This window comes from Aethalodelphis obliquidens, unplaced genomic scaffold (assembly GCF_003676395.1).
Source record: "Aethalodelphis obliquidens isolate GAN/ISIS:26980383/991018 unplaced genomic scaffold, ASM367639v1 scaffold9, whole genome shotgun sequence".
Classification (NCBI taxonomy): Eukaryota; Metazoa; Chordata; class Mammalia; order Artiodactyla; family Delphinidae; genus Aethalodelphis; species Aethalodelphis obliquidens.
In genome coordinates, this window is record NW_020837953.1 from 43,013,929 (window position 1) to 43,033,728 (window position 19,800).

At 44.1% G+C, this 19,800-nt stretch overlaps 1 protein-coding gene across 1 annotated transcript; it reads right to left on the bottom strand.

The window, feature by feature from the left end:
• Positions 1-975: 975 nt before the first annotated feature.
• Positions 976-15,168, bottom strand: LOC113621476 (arylacetamide deacetylase-like 3). The gene is made up of 4 exons (XM_027108305.1): positions 14,976-15,168; positions 3,522-3,585; positions 2,044-2,052; positions 976-1,735 (listed from the first exon to the last, which is right to left on the bottom strand). The coding sequence occupies exons 1-4, from the start codon at positions 15,166-15,168 to the stop codon at positions 976-978; spliced, it is 1,026 nt and encodes a 341-aa protein (XP_026964106.1).
• Between the last annotated feature and the right edge of the window lie 4,632 nt (positions 15,169-19,800).

Below are 19,800 nucleotides of genomic sequence, written 5' to 3' on the forward strand. Positions count from 1 at the left end.
GAGTTCCTGGATCAAATCATGCCCGATTTATCCCTGGAATTTGTAGCTACATTAGCCAATACATTCTCTCTTTGATTTGGGCCAGTTTGAGTTGGTTCTGTGTCTTAAAACAGATACAGTTCTCACTAATACATCTTCAGTTCTTTGGGGCCTCCTTTGATTTCCACTGTGGACATGGTTGAGTTTGGCCGGATTTTGTCTTCATGGGTCCCTGACTCAGGACTCAGCTTCCCTCTGGACTCCGCTCCTCGAACATGTTGCTTCCAGGGCCTTGGTTGGAAGCCTGACTTTGACTCCCAGAGCTCCAGAGCTCTGCCAATCAATCAGGTGGCTCCAGTCTTCATCTGCCACTAGGTGTCCACCAACATGAAAAACCTACCCAATCCATCTTCACTCTTCCAGCTCAGCAGTTGAGACTCTGAACTCAGAGGAAGAGGAACAGCGGGAGAAGTGTCACCATGTACCCAGAGGAAGAGGGTGAAACCAGTTTCTCCATGTCCATCCAGCACTAGGACATCAGAGCCCTGTCCTCTGAGCCAGATTGGAAGAGGCCCATGAGACTGCACATGACGTTCCTGGGTTATTCCAAGGCCCAGCCAAGTAGACACTCTTGTTGCCCACAGCCTGGTCAGCCTGAGCAGCCTGGACTCTCCCTCGGGGAGGCCATGAGCAGTCTTTATATGCTCATTCACTCTTGCAAACGGTCACTGAAGAATGTCAGCTCAAATTTTCCCTACAGTGAACATGGCTAGAGAGCCCCACCCTCCTCCCAAACCTGTCTCTTCTACTGCTCTCCTTCTAGATATCAGAAACATGCATTCTAGGATTCTAGAACCTGAAGCAAGAGGAGATGGCATCCTCAACACTCTCCCCAGCCCTACTCAGCATCACCTACATTGGCAACAAGGAGCCCCAATGGGAACCGGATGATGGTGGAATTCACACTCTTGCAACTGCAGCAGGAAGGAAAGATGGTCACAACTCTTTTATAAAATGGACTGCAGCATTCAGAATCCTCGTGGAGCAGGGCAAGTACAAGCAGCCCAGGTCAAGGGTGACCAACACCCCGTGAAAACCATCCTCCATGTGGTGCCAAGTCACTGGGACTCCCAGGTCCTCCAGCCTCTTCTTGTACAACAGCGAATGGTCCTGGAGAATATCACACTCACAGCTCACGATGCAAGCTTTGCGGAGCTGAGACACTACTTCATCATCTGCAATCAGGGGTGAGTTCGTCAAATCTAGAATGATGTTTGTCTCCAGATAGGCAGTTTCATTCAGGGGCTCATGGGGCGTGTAGCCTCTCTTCTTAAACTTCTCCGGAATGTTTTCTGAACCCAACCACTTTCTGTACTTTTCCCAGACTTCGGCAGGCAAGTGGGCTCCTTCCAATACGGTTCTTTTCCAGGAGGGGCTGATGTCCAGGTAACCACACCAACGGTAGAAGGCCAAGTTCTGCCTGAGCAGTGGAACGTCCTTGTTCTGCTGATGAGAAGGAGGCTGGAAATCCAGGGCTTGGAGAGCGGCATAGATCAGGATCTGAGCACGGATCTTGGGGAGATCAGAACTGTCCACAAGGTTTTGACAAACTATTGTTGCCACGCCCCCACCCACACTGTCACCACAGACCATGACCCAGGCTGGATCTGCCCCATATGTATTCAAGGACTTCAAGAAGTGGATGGTAGCCACCATGAAGTCTCTTACTATCACCGGAAACCTATGCTTGAGCATCCTGTGATATCGGGAAAGGAAGGAACACAGTTTCCACTCACCACAGAGCCAAAAACACCTGTGTCTAACATCCTTCAGCCCAGATTTCTTCCATTAACTTCTTTTTCTGAAGGCTGGGCAGGTGACGTTAAGGTAGAAAGCTTAAACTAGGTGACAAACGTAAAGCCTTCAGTGCCGGGCACGTAGGCTCAGAAAGTGGCATGCTATTCCCACTCTCTCAATGCCAACTGCGGGGACAGTCTGTGACCACAAGAGCCCTGCATCCACCTACATGTCAACAGCTTAGCTATCGCCAACGTGATCCCCAGCTTTCTGAACCTACCTGAGGCTGCTTCCCTGACTCACACCTGTTTTTATTCCTTTATAAGGCTTGCTTGGGTGTAGATTCTAAGTAATTCTGCCATGCTCACAAGTTTTGTGGGAGGATCTTGAAGACTTAAATAGCAGAAGGGGCTAGCAGCTAACATACGGTCCCTCTCGATCAGCCACGCCCACTCCAGACCATGGCTCCCTGTTCATGCGGCTCTGCCAGCTTGGCAGCGCTAGGCCGCCTCATCTTTCAAGAGATTCCAGAAATCTGGGGTTGGCAAGAAATTTCACCATGTTACGTGCTGGCCTCACTTTTTTTTTTAATTTAATTTTTTTAAAAAAAGGAAATACTTTATGGACTCAACAAATCTTCTGTCAACCATTTCTATTCTGATGCTCCCTGTTCTAAGCTACCCTAGGTTCAGGCTGGGACAACAACGCTTTCAACTCCAAAACGCCATCTCCCTTGGAGTCATAAGATAACTTTCTCGCAGGGATTTGCTGGTACATTCTACTGATGATCTCTTGTTTCAGCACAAGCAGAACGGTAGGGCACACAGTGGCCAACAACTGGCTCAAGATTTCCATCCCGTTGCAGAAATAGTTTTGGAGCCAAGAATTGTAGAGTGAAGAGTTTCCCCAGGTCTCTCTCTCATCCGGGACTGACTCCTGTCATTTTTACTTACTCCACTGGCTGTCTTCCCACGAAGACGTTGGCCCTGGGTATTCCTTTATGGCATGTGGCATTTAAATGAAACTTCAGGAAGTGCTGGATCAGGAGGAGCCTCCCTGGCCCTGGTGACGACGTGTCAGGCGGCAGGGCAGGAGGGCGAGCCCACACCACTGCAGTGTTCAGTATGCTCCTCACATGTGTCCAGTTTGCCTGGTGTGGAGACCCAGGGAGGGCCCGTCCCCGGTCTCTCCTGCCCCTTCGAGCTCCAGATTGTGGGGTGACACTCCCAGATTGGTTAAGAGAGAGAGTGGCTTTTAATTGTTCCTGCTTCCTTCTGTGGCTCTCACCAGGGTGGACCTCCCTCTCGGGAGCACTTGGAAATGATGTAGCAGTGTTTGAAGTTGTCGGGCTTACAGCACAGGGCACTGTGGGCATTTAGTGGAGGGAGGTGCTGAGAGTCCGGAATGTGCAAGGCTGTTCTGCTCAATGAAGAGATGTGCACTGGTGGTGAAGCTCTGCACTGTATTTGCTTCATGAAGACCACCCCCCGACCCCATCCAGTTTCCAGATGATGCAGTGCTCAAAAGGCAACCTTGAAACATACCTAAGGGCCACCCGCAGGAAGGAGTGCCCCATCTCTGCCTCTCCCTGTCTCTCCCTTCCTCTCCCTCTTCCTTGCCCTCCTGCTCACTGGATTCTCACAGCCCGTCCCCTGCTCCTGCTGTCCTCCCAGCCCCAGCCTCCCTCCCCACATTGCCCCGGCACTCCTGGAATCCCAGCACCTCCCCATCTTCCCCTTAATCACCCAACTGCTAGAACCACTGAGTCACTCTCCTTGCAAAAATGAGAGCGTAAGCCATGGTGAGTTTCTAGAAAATGAAAGGTTTGAAACATTCAAGCTAGGAAGGCTAGTGGGTTTCCTTTGCCAGCCATCCTCAACTGCCCCTTCTCACTAACAACCATGACAGACGGAGTGCCCAGGTTGAGGAAGAAAGGAAACCATGTTGTTCCCACAACATTCCAAAATCATGGGCTACTCCAAAATCATAACTACTATCAGTATAAATATTGGCAGTTTTGTCCTTGGCTAAAGTACAAGCCTGTGTAACTGTGCAATTCAGCTTGTTGGGCTTAAGCAGCCACAGGTAAAGATGCTGCCTCAACAACATCAAAAGGAGCTGTAATAACATCCCTAGCACAATACCATCACCTTTAAATAAGAACCATCAGTGAACCATGAGAACTCAGTGTTACCCACAGAAGCTTCTTGTAGATCACCACAAGGAGTCAGAATGTGATCCATTAGCATCAAGCACTTGTGAGTGATTTCCTCAGTGACAGAGGCGAGAAGAGTAGCAGGGTTAAGGTTATTACAACGCAAAAGAGTTATGTGAGGAGCAGTTAACAAAAGGACCTCATAGGAGGTGAGGAGGCTGAAAGAGAAATGTGGAGTGTGATGGCAATTCTGGAGAGCTTCTAATGCATGAGGTATGAAAATGGTTAAAGGGAATCCCACAATTTTCTCCATGGTCCTAACCAAAAGCACAGTGGCTATAATAGCTCCAAGGCAAGGGGTATCCCAGCGCCCCGGGATCTGTGATGGTCTCCATGTTTTGGGGTGAGTACCCCAAGGGCATTCCCTTCCCTTTTTTTTTTTTTTTTTGTAAATATACAGGATAGCCCATTCTAAAGGCTCAGACCTTTATTTGTTTATTTATTTTATAAGTTTATTTATTCATTTATTTTTGGCTGCATTGGGTCTTTGTTGCTGTGCGCGGGCTTTCTCTAGTTGTGGTGAGTGGGGGCTACTCTTCATTGGGGTGTGTGGGCTTCTCATTTTGGTGGCTTCTCTTGTTTTGGAGCACGGGCTCTAGGGCATGTGGGTTTCAGTAGTTGTGGCATATGGGCTCAGTAGTTGTGGCTCACAGGCTCTAGAGCACAGGCTCAGTAGTTGTGGCGCACAGGCTTAGTTGCTCCGCAGCATGTGGGATCTTCCCAGACCAGGGAACGAACTTGTGTCCCTTGCATTGTCGGGCAGATTCTTAACCTCTGTGTCACCAGGGAAGTCCTCCCTTCCTTTTTATATACAAAAAGGAAAAGGGAATCTGATAATTGGGATGTCAAAGGGCAGGTGGGTTCATCAAACTTTCCTTTAAGACCTTGAAAGCTATGTTGTCTGGTTTTCCCATTAAAAAATAAGTTGGGGTTGTTATTATTTAGTAAAACATACAAAGTTTTTACCATGAGAGAAATTTGGGATTCAATTTCAGCAATAACCAACCAGCCCAAGAAAATCTCACAATTGGTGCTTAGTTTTGGCTTTGGGGGAACTTAAAACACCATGAAGTCTGTCTGGATCTAGGTGTATCCCTTGTTCTGATATCATAAACCTTAAATGTTGAACCTGGGTTTGGTCAAGCTGCAATTTTCCTTTGGCGACCTTATATCTCTTTATGGCTAAAAGCCTTAGCAAGCAGATGCTGTCTTCCTGTGAGGAAGCTTGAGAAGAAGAAAAAAAGAAAGAAACCTTCCACATACTGCAATACCATAGAACTCCTAGGGAGGTTTATATCATAGGTCAGCCTTCAGGACTTGTGAGAAATAAGGACTCTCAGTAAAACCCTGAGGCATTACTGTCCAGGTGCATTGCTGTCCATGCCAGGTGAAGGCAAAAAGGTATTGGCTAACCCTACCAACTGGAATAGGAAAGAATGTACTGCATAAATCAATTATAGTAAAGAACTTGCTTCCGGTAGTAATAGATGTCAGTAGTGTCGGGGAGGTAGGAACGGCAGGGTTTCAAGTGATAACAATGATGTTTATTGAGTGGAGGTCCCTGAAAAACCTCCATCCTTGGTCCTTAAGTTTCTCACCAGTAAAATAGGAATATTAACAGGGAATAGTGCAAGATAATGAGGCCTTGAGAGTTGTAATAAATTATGGGTGTTAGGATTTGAAGTGCTCCTTATTTATTGAGTATTGATTAATTCTGGAAAGAGGTTCGAAGAGACCGTTTTGAATTTTTATGGGAGATGTGCTGTGCCTTGTGTCAAAATCAGTTGGAGGTTTTGCCTTGGTAGCTGATGCACTAGGGACACATGAGCAGTGTTTCCAGAATCAGCTCTAGTACCATCAGAGACAGCAAATAAAAGATATCAAAGGGTCATTTAATTTACCTGGTTGGATGCTTTTATGACTACTGTCAATTCCTAGAATTATTCCCCCCTTTGGGGAGAAAGAAATGTTGGCATGGTACTTGTCTGAAACGTCTTGGCCTTATAAATGGAAAGTGGTAGAAGAACTAAGGAGAACAGGGTGTGCATCTCTCAAAGGGCTAAACCAAAGGGAATAGGTTCACAGACAGGAACCTCTTCAGATTTATTAGAGATCTCCACTACTGGAACTCTTTGAGGACTCCACGGCAGGGAGTTTTATAGTAGTGGGGTTGAGCACTGAGAGTGTGGCTCCACTGTTAGTTAGAACTGGAAGAGATTCATCTTCAACTTGGAGAAATGTTCTCCAGGCTGATTAAGATGAGGGACTGGAAAGAGCCCCTGTAGTTCCTCAGAGCCCCATTATTGAGAACCGGGAGGACACTGGAAAGTCTGGTTAGAAGACTGAAAGTGCCTGAAACACATTTATAACAATCTCTTTTCCAATGCCCTGGCTCTTTGCAATAATAGCAGAAACTAGAAGCCTTTGGGTTTGGGGAGGAGGGGGGGTGCCTTCATTTGCTGGTGTTGAAGATTAAGAATTTTGGTAGTCTTCCTTTGAGGTGATTCATCTAGAATGAGAGAGAGCTGGTTTGACAACTTAACTAAACCTGGTATGGACATAGTTTCCATTCCATCCTGATCCTTTTTACTAGAAAGAAAAGGTCCCAGTTCAGCACATCAACAAACACAGGGTTAAAAGCTATCCAGGTGGAATCAATATCTGAAGGAAGACCAGACTTTTCTTTTAAAATCATCTGACATCCATTGTAATGGTCATGAACGGGTTCATCAGAATTTTGTGAGGAAGTCTAAATATGGTTTCAATCCACAGGCTTTGGAAAATCTCCAGGAATTGCCCAGTGAAGTTGCCTAGTAATTCCCTGAGCCTGATCATGTAAGTTAGTGGGCTGGCCTTTTGGTTGTACTTACAGACCTTTCAGGATATTCGCCATTAGTGGTTTCCATCCAGTGCTTGGCCTGGCCTTCACCAACAAGCATATGAACTAGCTGATATAAGTCAGAGAAACCAGATTGATAAATTTGAATAACTATATTTAATTCCTCAGCAAATCTGTGAGGATCTTTGGTTACTTTGGGAAAATCTTTGACTAAGGTTGGAGTTCAGCTTTAGTCCTGGGAGTATAAGAAATTAAGGGGTTAGCCTCTGTATCCTTGGAAGGCTTCATTTTAAAGGACACGCTCTGACGTGGACGGACCTATGTATTGTTATACAGAGTGAAGTAAGTCAGAAAGAAAAACAAATATCATATAATATCGCTTATATGTGGAATCTAGAAAAATGGTACAAGTGAACTTATTTGCAAAGCAGAAACAGTCACAGATGTGGAGAACAAACTTATGGTTACCAAAGGGGTAAGGAGGGTGGGATGAATTGGGAGATTGGGATTGACATATATACACTACTATGTATAAAATAGATAACTAATGAGAACCTACTGTATAGCACAGGAAACTCTACTCAATGCTGTATGGTGACCTAACTGGGAAGGAAATCTAAAAAAGACTGGATATATGTATATGTATAACTGATTCACTTTGCTGCACAGCAGAAACTAACACAACATTGTAAAGCAGTTATACTCCAATAAAAATTAATAAAAAAAAAAGAGTATGCAGTCAAGAAATTTAGAATAAAAAAGTATCAAAGATGTATGTTTGGCAGTTAATTAATAAAATATTACGTTACTAACACAACATTGTAAATTAACTATATTTCAATTTAAAAAATAAAAATGTTTTTTAGAAAAAGGACACGCTCTGATAAATTCACAGGAAAATGGAATGGGAAGAGTTTCAGAGAAAAAGAAGGGCTGGCTGAGAGAATTAGTAATGGGAGCTGAGGGTATAGAGGAGATGTAGGCAGCATAGAAGGGAATGAGGAAGATGGCGCTGGAGGTATGGCCTGAGATTTAAAAGCCAATGAAATGGAGCCTGAGACTTTAGACGCCATTTATCTTTCTTTAATTGTTTGTTTGCCTCAGTTAATCTTAAAATCTTATTTTGCAGAGAGGCAATTTTGGGTTTTGATAACATATGGAATCCTCAAAATACCAACTGAAATAGGCATTCCATTCAGTTTTGGAAATTTTAGAGCTATGGTAGTCCAATTCAGTTTTTATTTTTAAGATTTTTTTTGATGTGGACCATTTTTAAGGTCTTTATTGAACTTGTTACAATATTGCTTCTGTTTTATGTTTTGGTTTTTTGGCTGTGAGGCATGTGGGATCTTAGCTCCCCGACCAGGGATTGAACCCACATGCCCTGCATTGGAAGGCAAAGTCTTAACCACTGGGCCACCAGGGAAGTCCTCAATTCAGTTTTAAGAAAAGTAATTTTGAGGTTTTCACAACATCCCCGTAATAGCCATTGATAGTCTAAATTGCCTTTGGCTAGGTCAGTCCATTTAGTTAGAAATGTGAATGAGGAAGGATGGTGGTTATTAAATATATAATAGGCTAGAGTACCTGCAGGGAGGGTACCCTCAAAATATGTAGATAACTGGGATCCCATTTCTCAGAAGACTTTCTCTAGAGAAAGAGAATAATTTTCAAACAGCATAAATAGCTTACATCTCAAAACAGTTTAAACAACTCAAATAAGAGAAATAGTGTGCAACTCCAGCGGCTCAAATACCTCAAACAAACTGTAGGCTTAATACCAGCCAGTTCTAAGGGAACAACATGGTCCTTGAGGAGCCAGGCTGAAGGTTTCTAAGCCCAGTTCCCATAGACCAGCTCCTATTCCAAAGGGATGGGCCCAAGGCTGAACCGGCACAGTTCCAATGAAACAGCCCCTGTTCCTGAAGGAATGGGTCAAAGGCTAGCCAGTTCCAATGAAATAGTCTGATTTCAAAATCAGACCCAAGTGCCAAACAAGTACTTGCATACAGAACAAGACCTTAACCAGAAAAGACATAATCTTAAAATAGATCTCGAATTAAAACTGGAGAGGTTCCAAACACAAAGAAGGAGGAAGCTCAGATTCAGGAGAAAGAGTAGCATTCCACCTCCAGGTTTGGTGACAAAAGCAGAGAGCGACAATGGGCTCAGTGTGGGGACTGCACCAGTTTACCCACCAGCCCTGGAATCATCAGGGGTATTCTCTGGATCCCCGTACTGGCCACCAAACTGTTGACCAAAATAAATAGCCTGCCAGTTATTTCCCCAGCAAAAGTGGGTTTATTCAGGATCAGCAAAGAATTGCAACTCAGGGTCTGTAACCACGGTGAGCCATGAGAAAAACTCCATACGACAAGGGAAAGGGAACTCAAAATTTTACAGCAGGGAAAAGGAAGTTGGGAAGGCTATAGTAAACAAAGAGTCTATGGCTTGTTGCCAGGAAAGAAAAGCACTCCTTCTTCTTCTTATTGGGCTCTACTATCATCATAGGGTGTGAGAGCTTCCCCTTCTGGTCTCCTGACTCTATTTAATTGAGGTTTCTGTGTATTCATTTTTTTCACAAGGGTAATATAGACAACTCGTTCTCTTGCTGCTTTGGTTGTGTGTATTGTTGGTTACATGTGCTGGTGGAAATGAGAGGGGATGGAATTGCAAAAAGTCTGGAGAAAACACACATGACATCTGTGTGAAGTTTATTTCTTTAAAACCATCTTGGACTCCAATCTCTTCAGATTCTACAGCCTCTGTCTCCACTATGTTATCCCAGGTCCCAAAGAGCACTTGACTGCTGGGTAGGGAGAGTTCCAGAAACATAAACACTATTAATTCTATTTTTATGGACGAAAAAACAGAAGCTGCATTTAATTAAGCAATTTGCCCACATTCAGTGGCAGACAGAGCTGGGGTTCTAATTCAATTCAACTCAAATCCAATTTTGTTTAAATCCAAGTCTATTCAAATCTGACTCCAAGGCCAAGTTCATCCCTTGTCAACAAACCACCACAGTCCACATATCACAAAGCTTATAGCAACCCCCGAGTATCTCTCCCTTTGCGTCTCTTGACCCACTCACACTTTAATGATTTCCAATCATATGGTTCTTGAAAATACCTGAAGCTGCATTCCTGAGAGACAGATGGGGCAAAAATTCTTACTCATTGTAAAGATGGGAAAGCAGAAGTCTGAGGTAATGGGTGCTTGCTTTATTACTTAAGAATATTCAATTCTAATCCTAAAAAGAAAGAAAGAAAAACAGGATGAATGAAACTCATAATAAGTGTTAAGCATAGAAGTAAAGTAAGCTGGTAGCTCAAGACATAGACAAAACACATAGGAAGTATCAAATACAGATCATGAATAAACGGAGTTTGGAGACACAGAAAGAAATTATAGTAATCAAAACAGTATGGTACTGGCACAAAAACAGAAATATAGATCCATGGAACAGGATAGAAAGCCCAGAGATAAACCCACGCACATATGGTCACCTTATTTTTGATAAAGGAGGCAAGAATATACAATGGAGAAAAGACAGCCTCTTCAGTAAGTGGTGCTGGGAAAACTGGACAGCTACATGTAAAAGAATGAAATTAGAACACTCCCTAACACCATACACAAAAATAAGCTCAAAATGGATTAAAGACCTAAACGTAAGACTGGACACTATAAAACTCTTAGAGGAAAACATAGGCAGAACACTCTATGACATAAATCACAGCAAGATTCTTTTTTGTTCCACCTCCTAGAGAAATGGAAATAAAAATAAACAAATGGGACCTAATGAAACTTCAAAGCTTTTGCACAGCAAAGGAAACCACAAACAAGACGAAAAGACAACCCTCAGAATGGGAGAAAATATTTGCAAATGAAGCAACAGACAAAGGATTAATCTCCAAAATATCCAAGCAGCTCACGCAGCTCAATATCAAGAAAGCAAACAACCCAATCCAGAAATGGGCAGAAGACCTAAATAGACACATTTCCGAAGATGTACAGATTGCCAACAAACACATGAAAGGATGCTCAACATCACTAATCATTAGGGAAACGCAAGTCAAAACTACAATGAGGTATCTCCTCACACCCGTCAGAATGGCCATCATCAAAAAGTCTACAAACAATAACTGCTGGAGAGGGTGTGGAGAAAAGGGAACCCTCTTGCACTGTTGGTGGGAATGTAAATTGATACAGCCACTGTGGAGAACAGTATGGAGGTTCCTTAAAAAACTAAAAATAGAACTACCATATGACCCAGCAACCCCACTACTGGGCGTATACCCTGAGAAAACCATAATTCAAAAAGAGTCATGTACCACAAGGTTCATTGCAGCTCTATTTACAATAGCCAGGACATGGAAGCAACCTAAGTGTCCATCGACAGATGAATGGATAAAGAAGATATGGCACATATATACAATGGAATATTACTCAGCCATAAAAAGAAACGAAATTGAGTTATTTGTAGTGAGGTGGATGGACCTAGAGTCTGTCATACAGAGTGAAGTAAATCAGAAAGGGAAAAACAAATACCGTATGCTAACACATATATATGGAATCTAAAAAAAAAATGGTCTGAAGAACCTAGGGGCAGGACAGGAATAAAGACACAGATGTAGAGAATGGACTTGAGGACACGGGGAGGGGGAAGGGTAAGCTGGGACGAAGTGAGAGAGTGGCATGGACTTATATACACTACCAAATGTAAAGTAGATAGCTAGTGGGAAGCAGCCGCATAGCACAGGGAGATCAGCTCGGTGCTTTGTGACCACCTAGAGGGATGGGATAGGGAGGGTGGGAGGGAGACACAAGAGGGAGGAGATATGGGGATATACGTATGCATATAGCTGATTCACTTTGTTATACAGCAGAAATGAACACACCATTGTAAAGCAATTATACTCCAATAAAGATGTTAAAATAAAAGAAAGAAATTATATCATGCATTAAGATATACAGTAAGATAGTGACAGCACACAATATTAAAAATAGAGTATTTATGAAACAATATTTGGTGAAACAAACAAGAGTACCACTTATAGAAAGAAAGTAATGGAAAGATTAAGTCAGAAGTCATGAGCATGCCACGTGTACCTTGATAGCCATGTCATCCTAAATTGGCCAACCATTGGTAACACCCAGTATGGCCCCATTCTGGCCCTAGGCATCGTCTCCCAAAGAATGCAGATAAAATTCACAGATACCCAGCAGGCTAATAGGTGAACTGCTGCTGTGGCCAGGTGTACCTGCTCCAGTGTCTCTCTGATGAAGTAAGCATGTGTGTTGGTTCCAGACACGCTCCATCTGTTGGAACCACTCTAGTCCTCTTAAACACACCAACAGAGGGGAAGGTGCATGCAACAGAGGAGAGAGGACATGTTAATATTGCCTCTTCCTATATGGAGCAGGTATGACCCTTCCACCCCCTGGCACCTTACTTTACATGGGCTAATTTACTCATCACTTTTCCCCTTGCTTCTTGCTGTTTTTTAAATGGACTTAAGCCTTGTGATTAGACCATCTTAATTCGGTCTGTGAGCCTTTCTGTTCAGTGACCTTCAGAATACCTTGCCTGGTAGTATTTGGGGCTACTGTTGCATCAGTGTAATAACCCACAGCGCACATGGCTGATCTTGAACAAAACTGTGAATCAGAAACTTATCTATGACCTTTTGCCTTCTTTGTTACGCTTGTATGCTGCCCCATAGTCACCTGGATTCCCTTCATCAAAATTGGCTCCTTCCTCAGGTGATGAAATTTTCTTTCCTCTATACACTGTCTCATTTGCCAAAACTTGTCTGCTTTGTGTCCCATTTCATCTATCATCTTGCCGCTATTACCACTAGTTTGAGGTTAAAGCATTAACCTTCAAAACAAGTGCTTCTTGGAAATGTAAACCTATTGTTTTGAGTATGCTGCCACCAAGTGGCAGTCAAGTCTCAAGTGCGGCTGTGTCTGTTCTTTCCATCCATGAAGGAGTGAAGAGGGAGATGACCCGGGATCTAAGCGCAGAGCACAGGGACTCTTGGCCAGTACGTGATTAGATGGTTGTAGAGAAAGTAGTTGCAGTGAAAACCCAAAGACAAGGACCTAAGACTTAAACAGAAAAGAATTTTGCTCTTCCATAAGTAGAAATGGAACTGAGTGCCACTAGCTTCAGCTTGTCCAGATGTTTTTGGTGACTATAGACCATGAGTTCAAGGGAGAGGCTAAGTGGATAGACCTCCTCTCTCTACTTCAACCCGACAACTCTGCTTCTCTCTGTTTTATACATCAGGTTGCCACATACATTTTCATTTATTTAAAAGATGCTATAATTTTAAAAGGAACTGTTACTATGTTTCAAATCCCTCTCAGAAGTTGTCTTTCCATACTTGAATTATTATTACAATTATTAAAATTATAAATACTAACTTATCCCTGTTGACCCAACTCTATGGAGGGTGGTGTGCGGGACAGGGAGGGGGGAAGGACAAGAATTTGGAGGCTGGAAAGGAAGGAGAGGACATGGAAGACCCCTAACAACAACAGAAAAGTGCTAGAAGGAGGGACTAGGAGTAAGGACCAGGGCTATAGAAGGTCCTGCACTTTCCATCTGAATAAACAGAGAGAGAGAGAGAGAGAGACCCTGGAACATCTAAAACTCCCTGGAACTTGTCTGGTTTCGCTAATATAAACACAATAAATATCCTAATGAATTTAAGGGCAAGTCCAAGTTTAACGATGATGTCAGTTGATGACTCTGACACTTAACTGAACATGTACAATGTTAGGCATTGTTTTCTCATCCTAAACTAGACTCCCAGAACCAACCGTCTACCTCCCATGGTGGAAGTCTAGTGATCAGGGCCAACAAATTGCATGCTTCTGGCTCAAATAATGACTTAACAGAGGTGTCTTTCTTCAAAGGAAACAGGCAAGGAGAAACATCAGAAGAAGAACTGTTTGACTGGAACAAAAGAAGAGGACTGACTGGCCCCAAGTCAGAGGACTGGGGATGGCTGCAAAACGTACCCCAAAGGGCTGGGTGAGCCCCGGGCAAGCTGGCCAAAACCTAGGAGGAAACAAGTGTGTCCAAGTTAATGAAGTTGCAGGTTTGGGGAAGCAAACGTCTTCATGAAACTAGGTGTTGTCAAGTAAGAAAAGAAAACTCAACTCCTGGGAATTCCCTGGTGGTCCAGTGGTTAGGACCCAGAACCTCCACTGTAGGGGACCTGGGTTCGATCCCTGGTCAGGTAACTAAAATCCCACAAGCTTCACGTATGGCCAAAAAAAAACAGAGAAGTCAACTCCTGGGACCACATTTGTAAAGCATTTGTGGTTAGGGTCACTTGCAGCCACGCAAATCGGAACCATTGCCATGTATCCCATAAGAGTCTGGTGGAGGGGACACCTCCAGATACTCAAGGTCCACGCCTAAAGCTTAAGAAGTTATCCCAGACTTGGGATGGCTGCACCAACCGTGCAGGAACCTACTAGGATGGGAACCCTCTCAGAAGCAAGAAGGAGTTTTTGTCTGTTTCATTCACAGGTGTATTCCACATGACAGGACAGTATCTGGCGGGTGACAGGTATTCTGTAAACATTATTGAGCCAAGTGGATCATTGCCCAGAGCCACCTGCGTTTTACGGTAGAACCAGGACTTGAACCCTGCCCTGCATGGATAGTGTAGCCAGGATGTTTTCCACCGTGCCACGTCTCAGTAAGGATTGGTCAGCAAAGATGTTCTCTGCGTGCCTATTACGTCAATGGATACCATTGATTGCTTTGCTTATATTCCGTGGAGAATTATTAGCCCGTCTCACCATTGCCGGTTATTTTTTTGAGCAGATATGGGTTTTTTTGTGGGGTTTTATGGTAATGACTTTTAATACTGATATTCAATGAATACAAAAATAATAATATACAAATTTGATACAAAAAATTCTCACACTGATTTCTTTGCAGAGCCTCCTAATACCGGATCCTAATACTGGATACTGGTGGAGACACCTATCTGTATTCCATTCCCAGTGCTTCTGGGTACCAACTCTATCAACTGCTGACTGATCGTTAAAATACATGGGCTTTTATTCTATCCTTTTTCCTTCCTCTAGCCTTTGTTAATTCTGTTTTCCTATTTTTACTGCATTCATTCCTGGAAGCCAGCTGACACTGTCCCCAGGACCGGCGGGCCCAGCCCCAGTAGCAGTCAATCCTCCCACCAGAACGACACAGGCCAGTGGACGACACTATTTGCCTGGGCCACCTCCCGTCGAAGTCCGCGGCCACCCGCAGGTAGAGCGAGGACCCGAGCACCAGCGCCAGGAGGAAATCCATGTTGGGCGGCGAGTCCCACGCGGCGGTTCAGCTGCGCGCCGGGAGCAGGTTGGGGGTGCTGGGCTCGCAGGAGAGGCGCGCTCGGCTCCCCCGAGGTGTTGCGGGAGGCGTGAGCCCCTGGGGCCGCCGCGGCTGCTGCTGCCGCTCTACTAGAAGAGCGACGCCGCGCGCAGCCGAACAGGCCTGCGCGCGGCCTCCAAAGCCCCCTCCGGCTCCCTCCCCGAGAGCGGAAGTGCTGCAGGGGAAGCTGCGTCGCCTGCAGGGAGGGGCGGAGCAGCAGGTAAGGTTTTATCTATGTGGCTAATCTATCCACCCTCCTTAAGAATCTGGACACAGAGAGTTGCCTCCAGACACCCTGCTGCCTCCGCCCTTGTGAAGGCGCCTCCCCGTGGCCGAAGAGATGAAGTGCAGAAGGAAAATCCCTGCGCTCAGGGGGCAGCAGAAACTGTGGCTTCTGGTCCTACCTTTGCCACCCATGGCTCTGAGGACCCATAACTCGCCAGATCACAGACGCCTTCCTGGAAAATAAGGGAGTTGGACCAAGCAGTTTCTGAGAACCCCTGATTAATCCCATAACTGATGCAATCCCATTCACGTGCCCCAGGTTCCCCCCTACGGCTGGCCATCCTGCTCAAAGCCCGGTGCCCCTGACCGAGCTCAGCTTCCTGCTTGCTCCATCTAGCGAATGTTTTCAATTGGAGCTCATGCTCACAGCAAACCATTATCAGTCCTTATGCGGTCCCACTCCTGTTTTACTAATTTACTTCCTTTTATTTCTATTCCCCATTTCTATTTCCTATCCCATAGGCACCCGCCCAAGTATGTTTGATACATGTCTGTGAATATACATGTCTTATAAAACACATTGTATTGTTTGTGTGTTTTCTAATTAACATAAATTTTATGTTGTTGTTTTCATTCTGTCTGTTATATTTTTTTAATTCTCACTGAGTTTTTAAGATCTACGTTGCTGTGTCTACATCTTGTGTGTTCTTTGTAGTTACTAAACAGTATTCCACAATATCAATGCAAGCCGTTTTACTCATTGTTTTCCTAGTGGTGGAAACAGGTTGTCTCTGTATGCACTCTGATGTATGCCATGTATGTCACAGCACTGGGTGACAGTTTATCGGGAATACCCACGCAGAGGGGTGGTTGGGCCTTCGGGTAGACACATGCTTAACAGACTAAATACTGCGAAAGGGCTTCCCTTCCCTGGTGGCACAGTGATTAGGAATCCGCCTGCCAACGCAGGGGACACGGGTTTGAGCCCTGGTCCAGGAATATCCCACATGCCGTGGAGCAAATAAGCCCGTGCGCCACAACTACTGAGCCCGCGAGCCACAACTACTGAGCCCACGCGCCACAACTACTGAGCCCACGCGCCTCGAGCCCGTGCTCCTCAGCAAGAGAAGCCACCGCAGTGAGAAGCCTGCGTACCGCAACAAAGAGCAGTCCCCGCTCGCCGCAACTAGAGAAAGCTCACGTGCAGCAACGAAGACCCAATGCAGCGAAAAATAAATTAATTAAATTAATTAAAAAAAAAATACTTGCCAGAATCTCCCAGATGCCTCCAGCTCCCTAGGCAGCAGCAAGCAAAGATTTCCATTTCCCCACATCCTCAGCAGCAACTGCCCTCTCTCACTCTTGCCCACCTGACAGATTACAAAGGCACATCTGACTGTTGTTTTAATTTACATTTTTTTATTTATAGTGGATTGGAACACTTTTTCATATCCACATAGCAGCTATATTTCCCATTCTGTGAGTTGCCTTTTGACATCCTTTACCCATTTTTAAGCAGGTGTGTTCTGTCTTTTCTGCTGCGTTTCAGGAATCCTTTGTGTTTTCTGGACATCTCTTGTTACTTTCAGACATCATATGATTTTTCTCTGAGACTATCATCTTTCTGATGACTTTTCTATGGTGTCTCTTTTGAGCAGAAATTCTTAAGTTTTGTGTATCCAATCCATACCATTTTTCACCCCGTGATTTATGCTTTTTGTATGTTATTTAAGTTGTTTGCCAATTCTATGCCATAGAAATATCTTTCTACATTTTCTTCTGGTAGATTTATAGTTTTACCTCTCCTGCTTTGGCTCTGAGGCCGTCTGGATTCCGCCTCTATACAGTGTCTGTAGTGTAAGGTGCCAGCCAATCCTTATGTCTCCCCTTGCCTTGAATGAGATGCCGCAACACCATCTCCTAAACAATCCATCTTTTCCTCACTGACTTGGGGTATCACCAATCACCTAACAAGTCTGTTTCTGAGCCCTTTATTCTGCCCTGCGGGCCTATTGTCATTTCCTGTGTTGGCATCATGCTGCTAGTGTGACTATGTCTTTGCATTGTAGTATGTTGTTACTACCAGGTAGGAAATAATCCCTCTTCTTTACTCTTTTCTTTCTGAGTTGACCTAACTATTCCTTCCTAATTTCCTCCTTTTCTTGATGATTTGGTCTGCTGCGGTTGACTCCAGGGTATGGAGGTCAGTTCAACTCAGCATGAAACCCAAACAAGAAGATTTGAGACCCCTCCTCGCTGCCATGCATTCCTTGCCCATCAGCATCTCACCCAGTGCACTCTCTCTCTTACCCAATTGACAGAAGTAGAGAGTCACGCTCCTTAGTAACCACATAGCTCATGTAAACTCTGGAAAACAAAGGAAAATCAATATAGTCAGTCTGATTTTACTCAGTCCTATATCCCAGAGCCAGGACAGTATCTGACATACCACAGACACTCCATAAATATTTGTATGGTTGAAAAGAGGGCAAAAATAAATGGTATCATTCTCATGTCAAAGCTTATATTTACGAAAAAAAAAAAATTGGGCTTCCCTGGTGGCGCACTGGTTGAGAGTCCGCCTGCCGATGCAGGGGACATGGGTTCGTGTCCCGGTCCAGGAAGATCCCACGTGCCACAGAGCGGCTAGGCCCGTGAGCCATGGTCACTGAGCCTGCGCGTCCGGAGCCTGTGCTCCACAACGGGAGAGGCCACAACAGTGAAAGGCCCACGTACTGAAAAAAAAAAAAAAAGGTTTAAAATGGGGGGGAGTAATTTATTTAGTCTTCTAAACATTTTTTATTTGTTTATTTATTTATTTTTGGCTGTATTGGGTCTTCATTGCTGTGCACAGGCTTTCTCTAGTTGCAGCGAGCAGGGACTACTCTTCGTTGCGGTGCGCAGGCTTCTCACTGCAGTGGCTTCTCTTGTTGCAGAGCACAGGCTCTAGGCATGCAGGCTTCAGTAGTTGTGGCACACGGGCTCAGTAGTTGTGGCTCACGGGCTCTACAACACAGGCTCAGTAGTTGTGGTGCACAGGCTTAATTGCTCTGCAGCATGTGGGATCTTCTCGGACCAGGAATCGCACCCGTGTCCCCTGTATTGGAAGGCGGAATCTTAACCACTGCATGGCCAGAGAAGTCCCATGGGGAGTAATTTAAATGGTATATGTTTTTAATTTCAAATTCCTCTTTGTTCATTGTGGTATATAGGAAAGCAACTGACTTTTATATATTAATGTTGTATCCTGCATTTTTGCCATAATAACTTATTAGTTCCAGGAGGTTTTTTGGTCAGTTTTTTCAGATTTTCTACATAGATGATCATGGCATCTATGAACAAAGACAGTTCTGTTTCTTCCTTCCTAATCTATATACCTTTTATTTCCTTTTTTTTTAACATCTTTATTGGGGTATAATTGCTTTACAATGGTGTGTTAATTTCTGCTTTATAACAAAGTGAATCAGTTGTACATATACATATGTTCCCATATCTCTTCCCTCTTGCGTCTCCCTCCCTCCCACCCTCCCTATCCCACCCCTCCAGGCGGTCACAAATTACCTTTTATTTCCTTTTATCATCTTACTGCATTTGCTAGGACTTCCAGTACAATGTCAAATAACAGTGGTCAGAAGGGATATTCATGCCTTTTTCTGATCTTACCAGAAAAGCTTCAAGTTTCTCACCATCAAGTGTAATGTTAGCTGTAGGTTTTTTGTAGATGTCCTTTATCAAGTTGAAGATGCTCCCCTCCACTCCTAGTTTGCTGAGTTTTTATCATGAATGAGTGTTAGATTCTGTCCAATGCTTTTTCTGCATCTATTGATATGATCACGTGATTTTCCTTATTTAGCCTGTTAACCTGATGGATCGCATTAATTGACTTTCAGATGTTGAGCTAGCGTCTACACCTAGGAAAAATCCCGCTCTATTATGGTGCATAATTTTTTAATATATTTTTGATACAATTTGATAATATTTTGTAGACAATTTTTTCATCTACGTTCATAAGAGATAGTAGTCCATTGTTTGGGGTGGGGTTAGGGGGATTTTTGTAATGTCTTTATCTGGTTTTGGTATTAGGGTAATGCTGGCTTCACAGAACAAGTTAGGAAGTATTCTTTCTGCTTCTATATTCTGGAAGTGAACTGGTATAATTTCTTCCTTAAATGTTGGGTAGAATTCACCAGTGAACCCATCTGAGCTTGGTACTTTCTATTTTGAAAGTTTATTAATTTAATTCAATTAATTTAATTCAATTTCTATCTATCAATAGCCTATTCAGATCGCCTATTTTTTTGTGTGGGGGTTTTTTGCAGCTTGTGTCTTTAAGGAATTCCATTCATT

What these genes read in the sequence shown, in the direction of transcription:
- LOC113621476 (XM_027108305.1), bottom strand. Translation starts at nt 15,168, where the DNA reads ATGGATTTCCTCCTGGCGCTGGTGCTCGGGTCCTCGCTCTACCTGCGG. An exon ending in GGCTTCCAGGAATGAATGCA is followed by an intron (nt 3,586 to 14,975) that starts GTAAAAATAGGA and finishes TTCATTTTCTAG; the next exon opens with AAACTCACCATGGCTTACGC.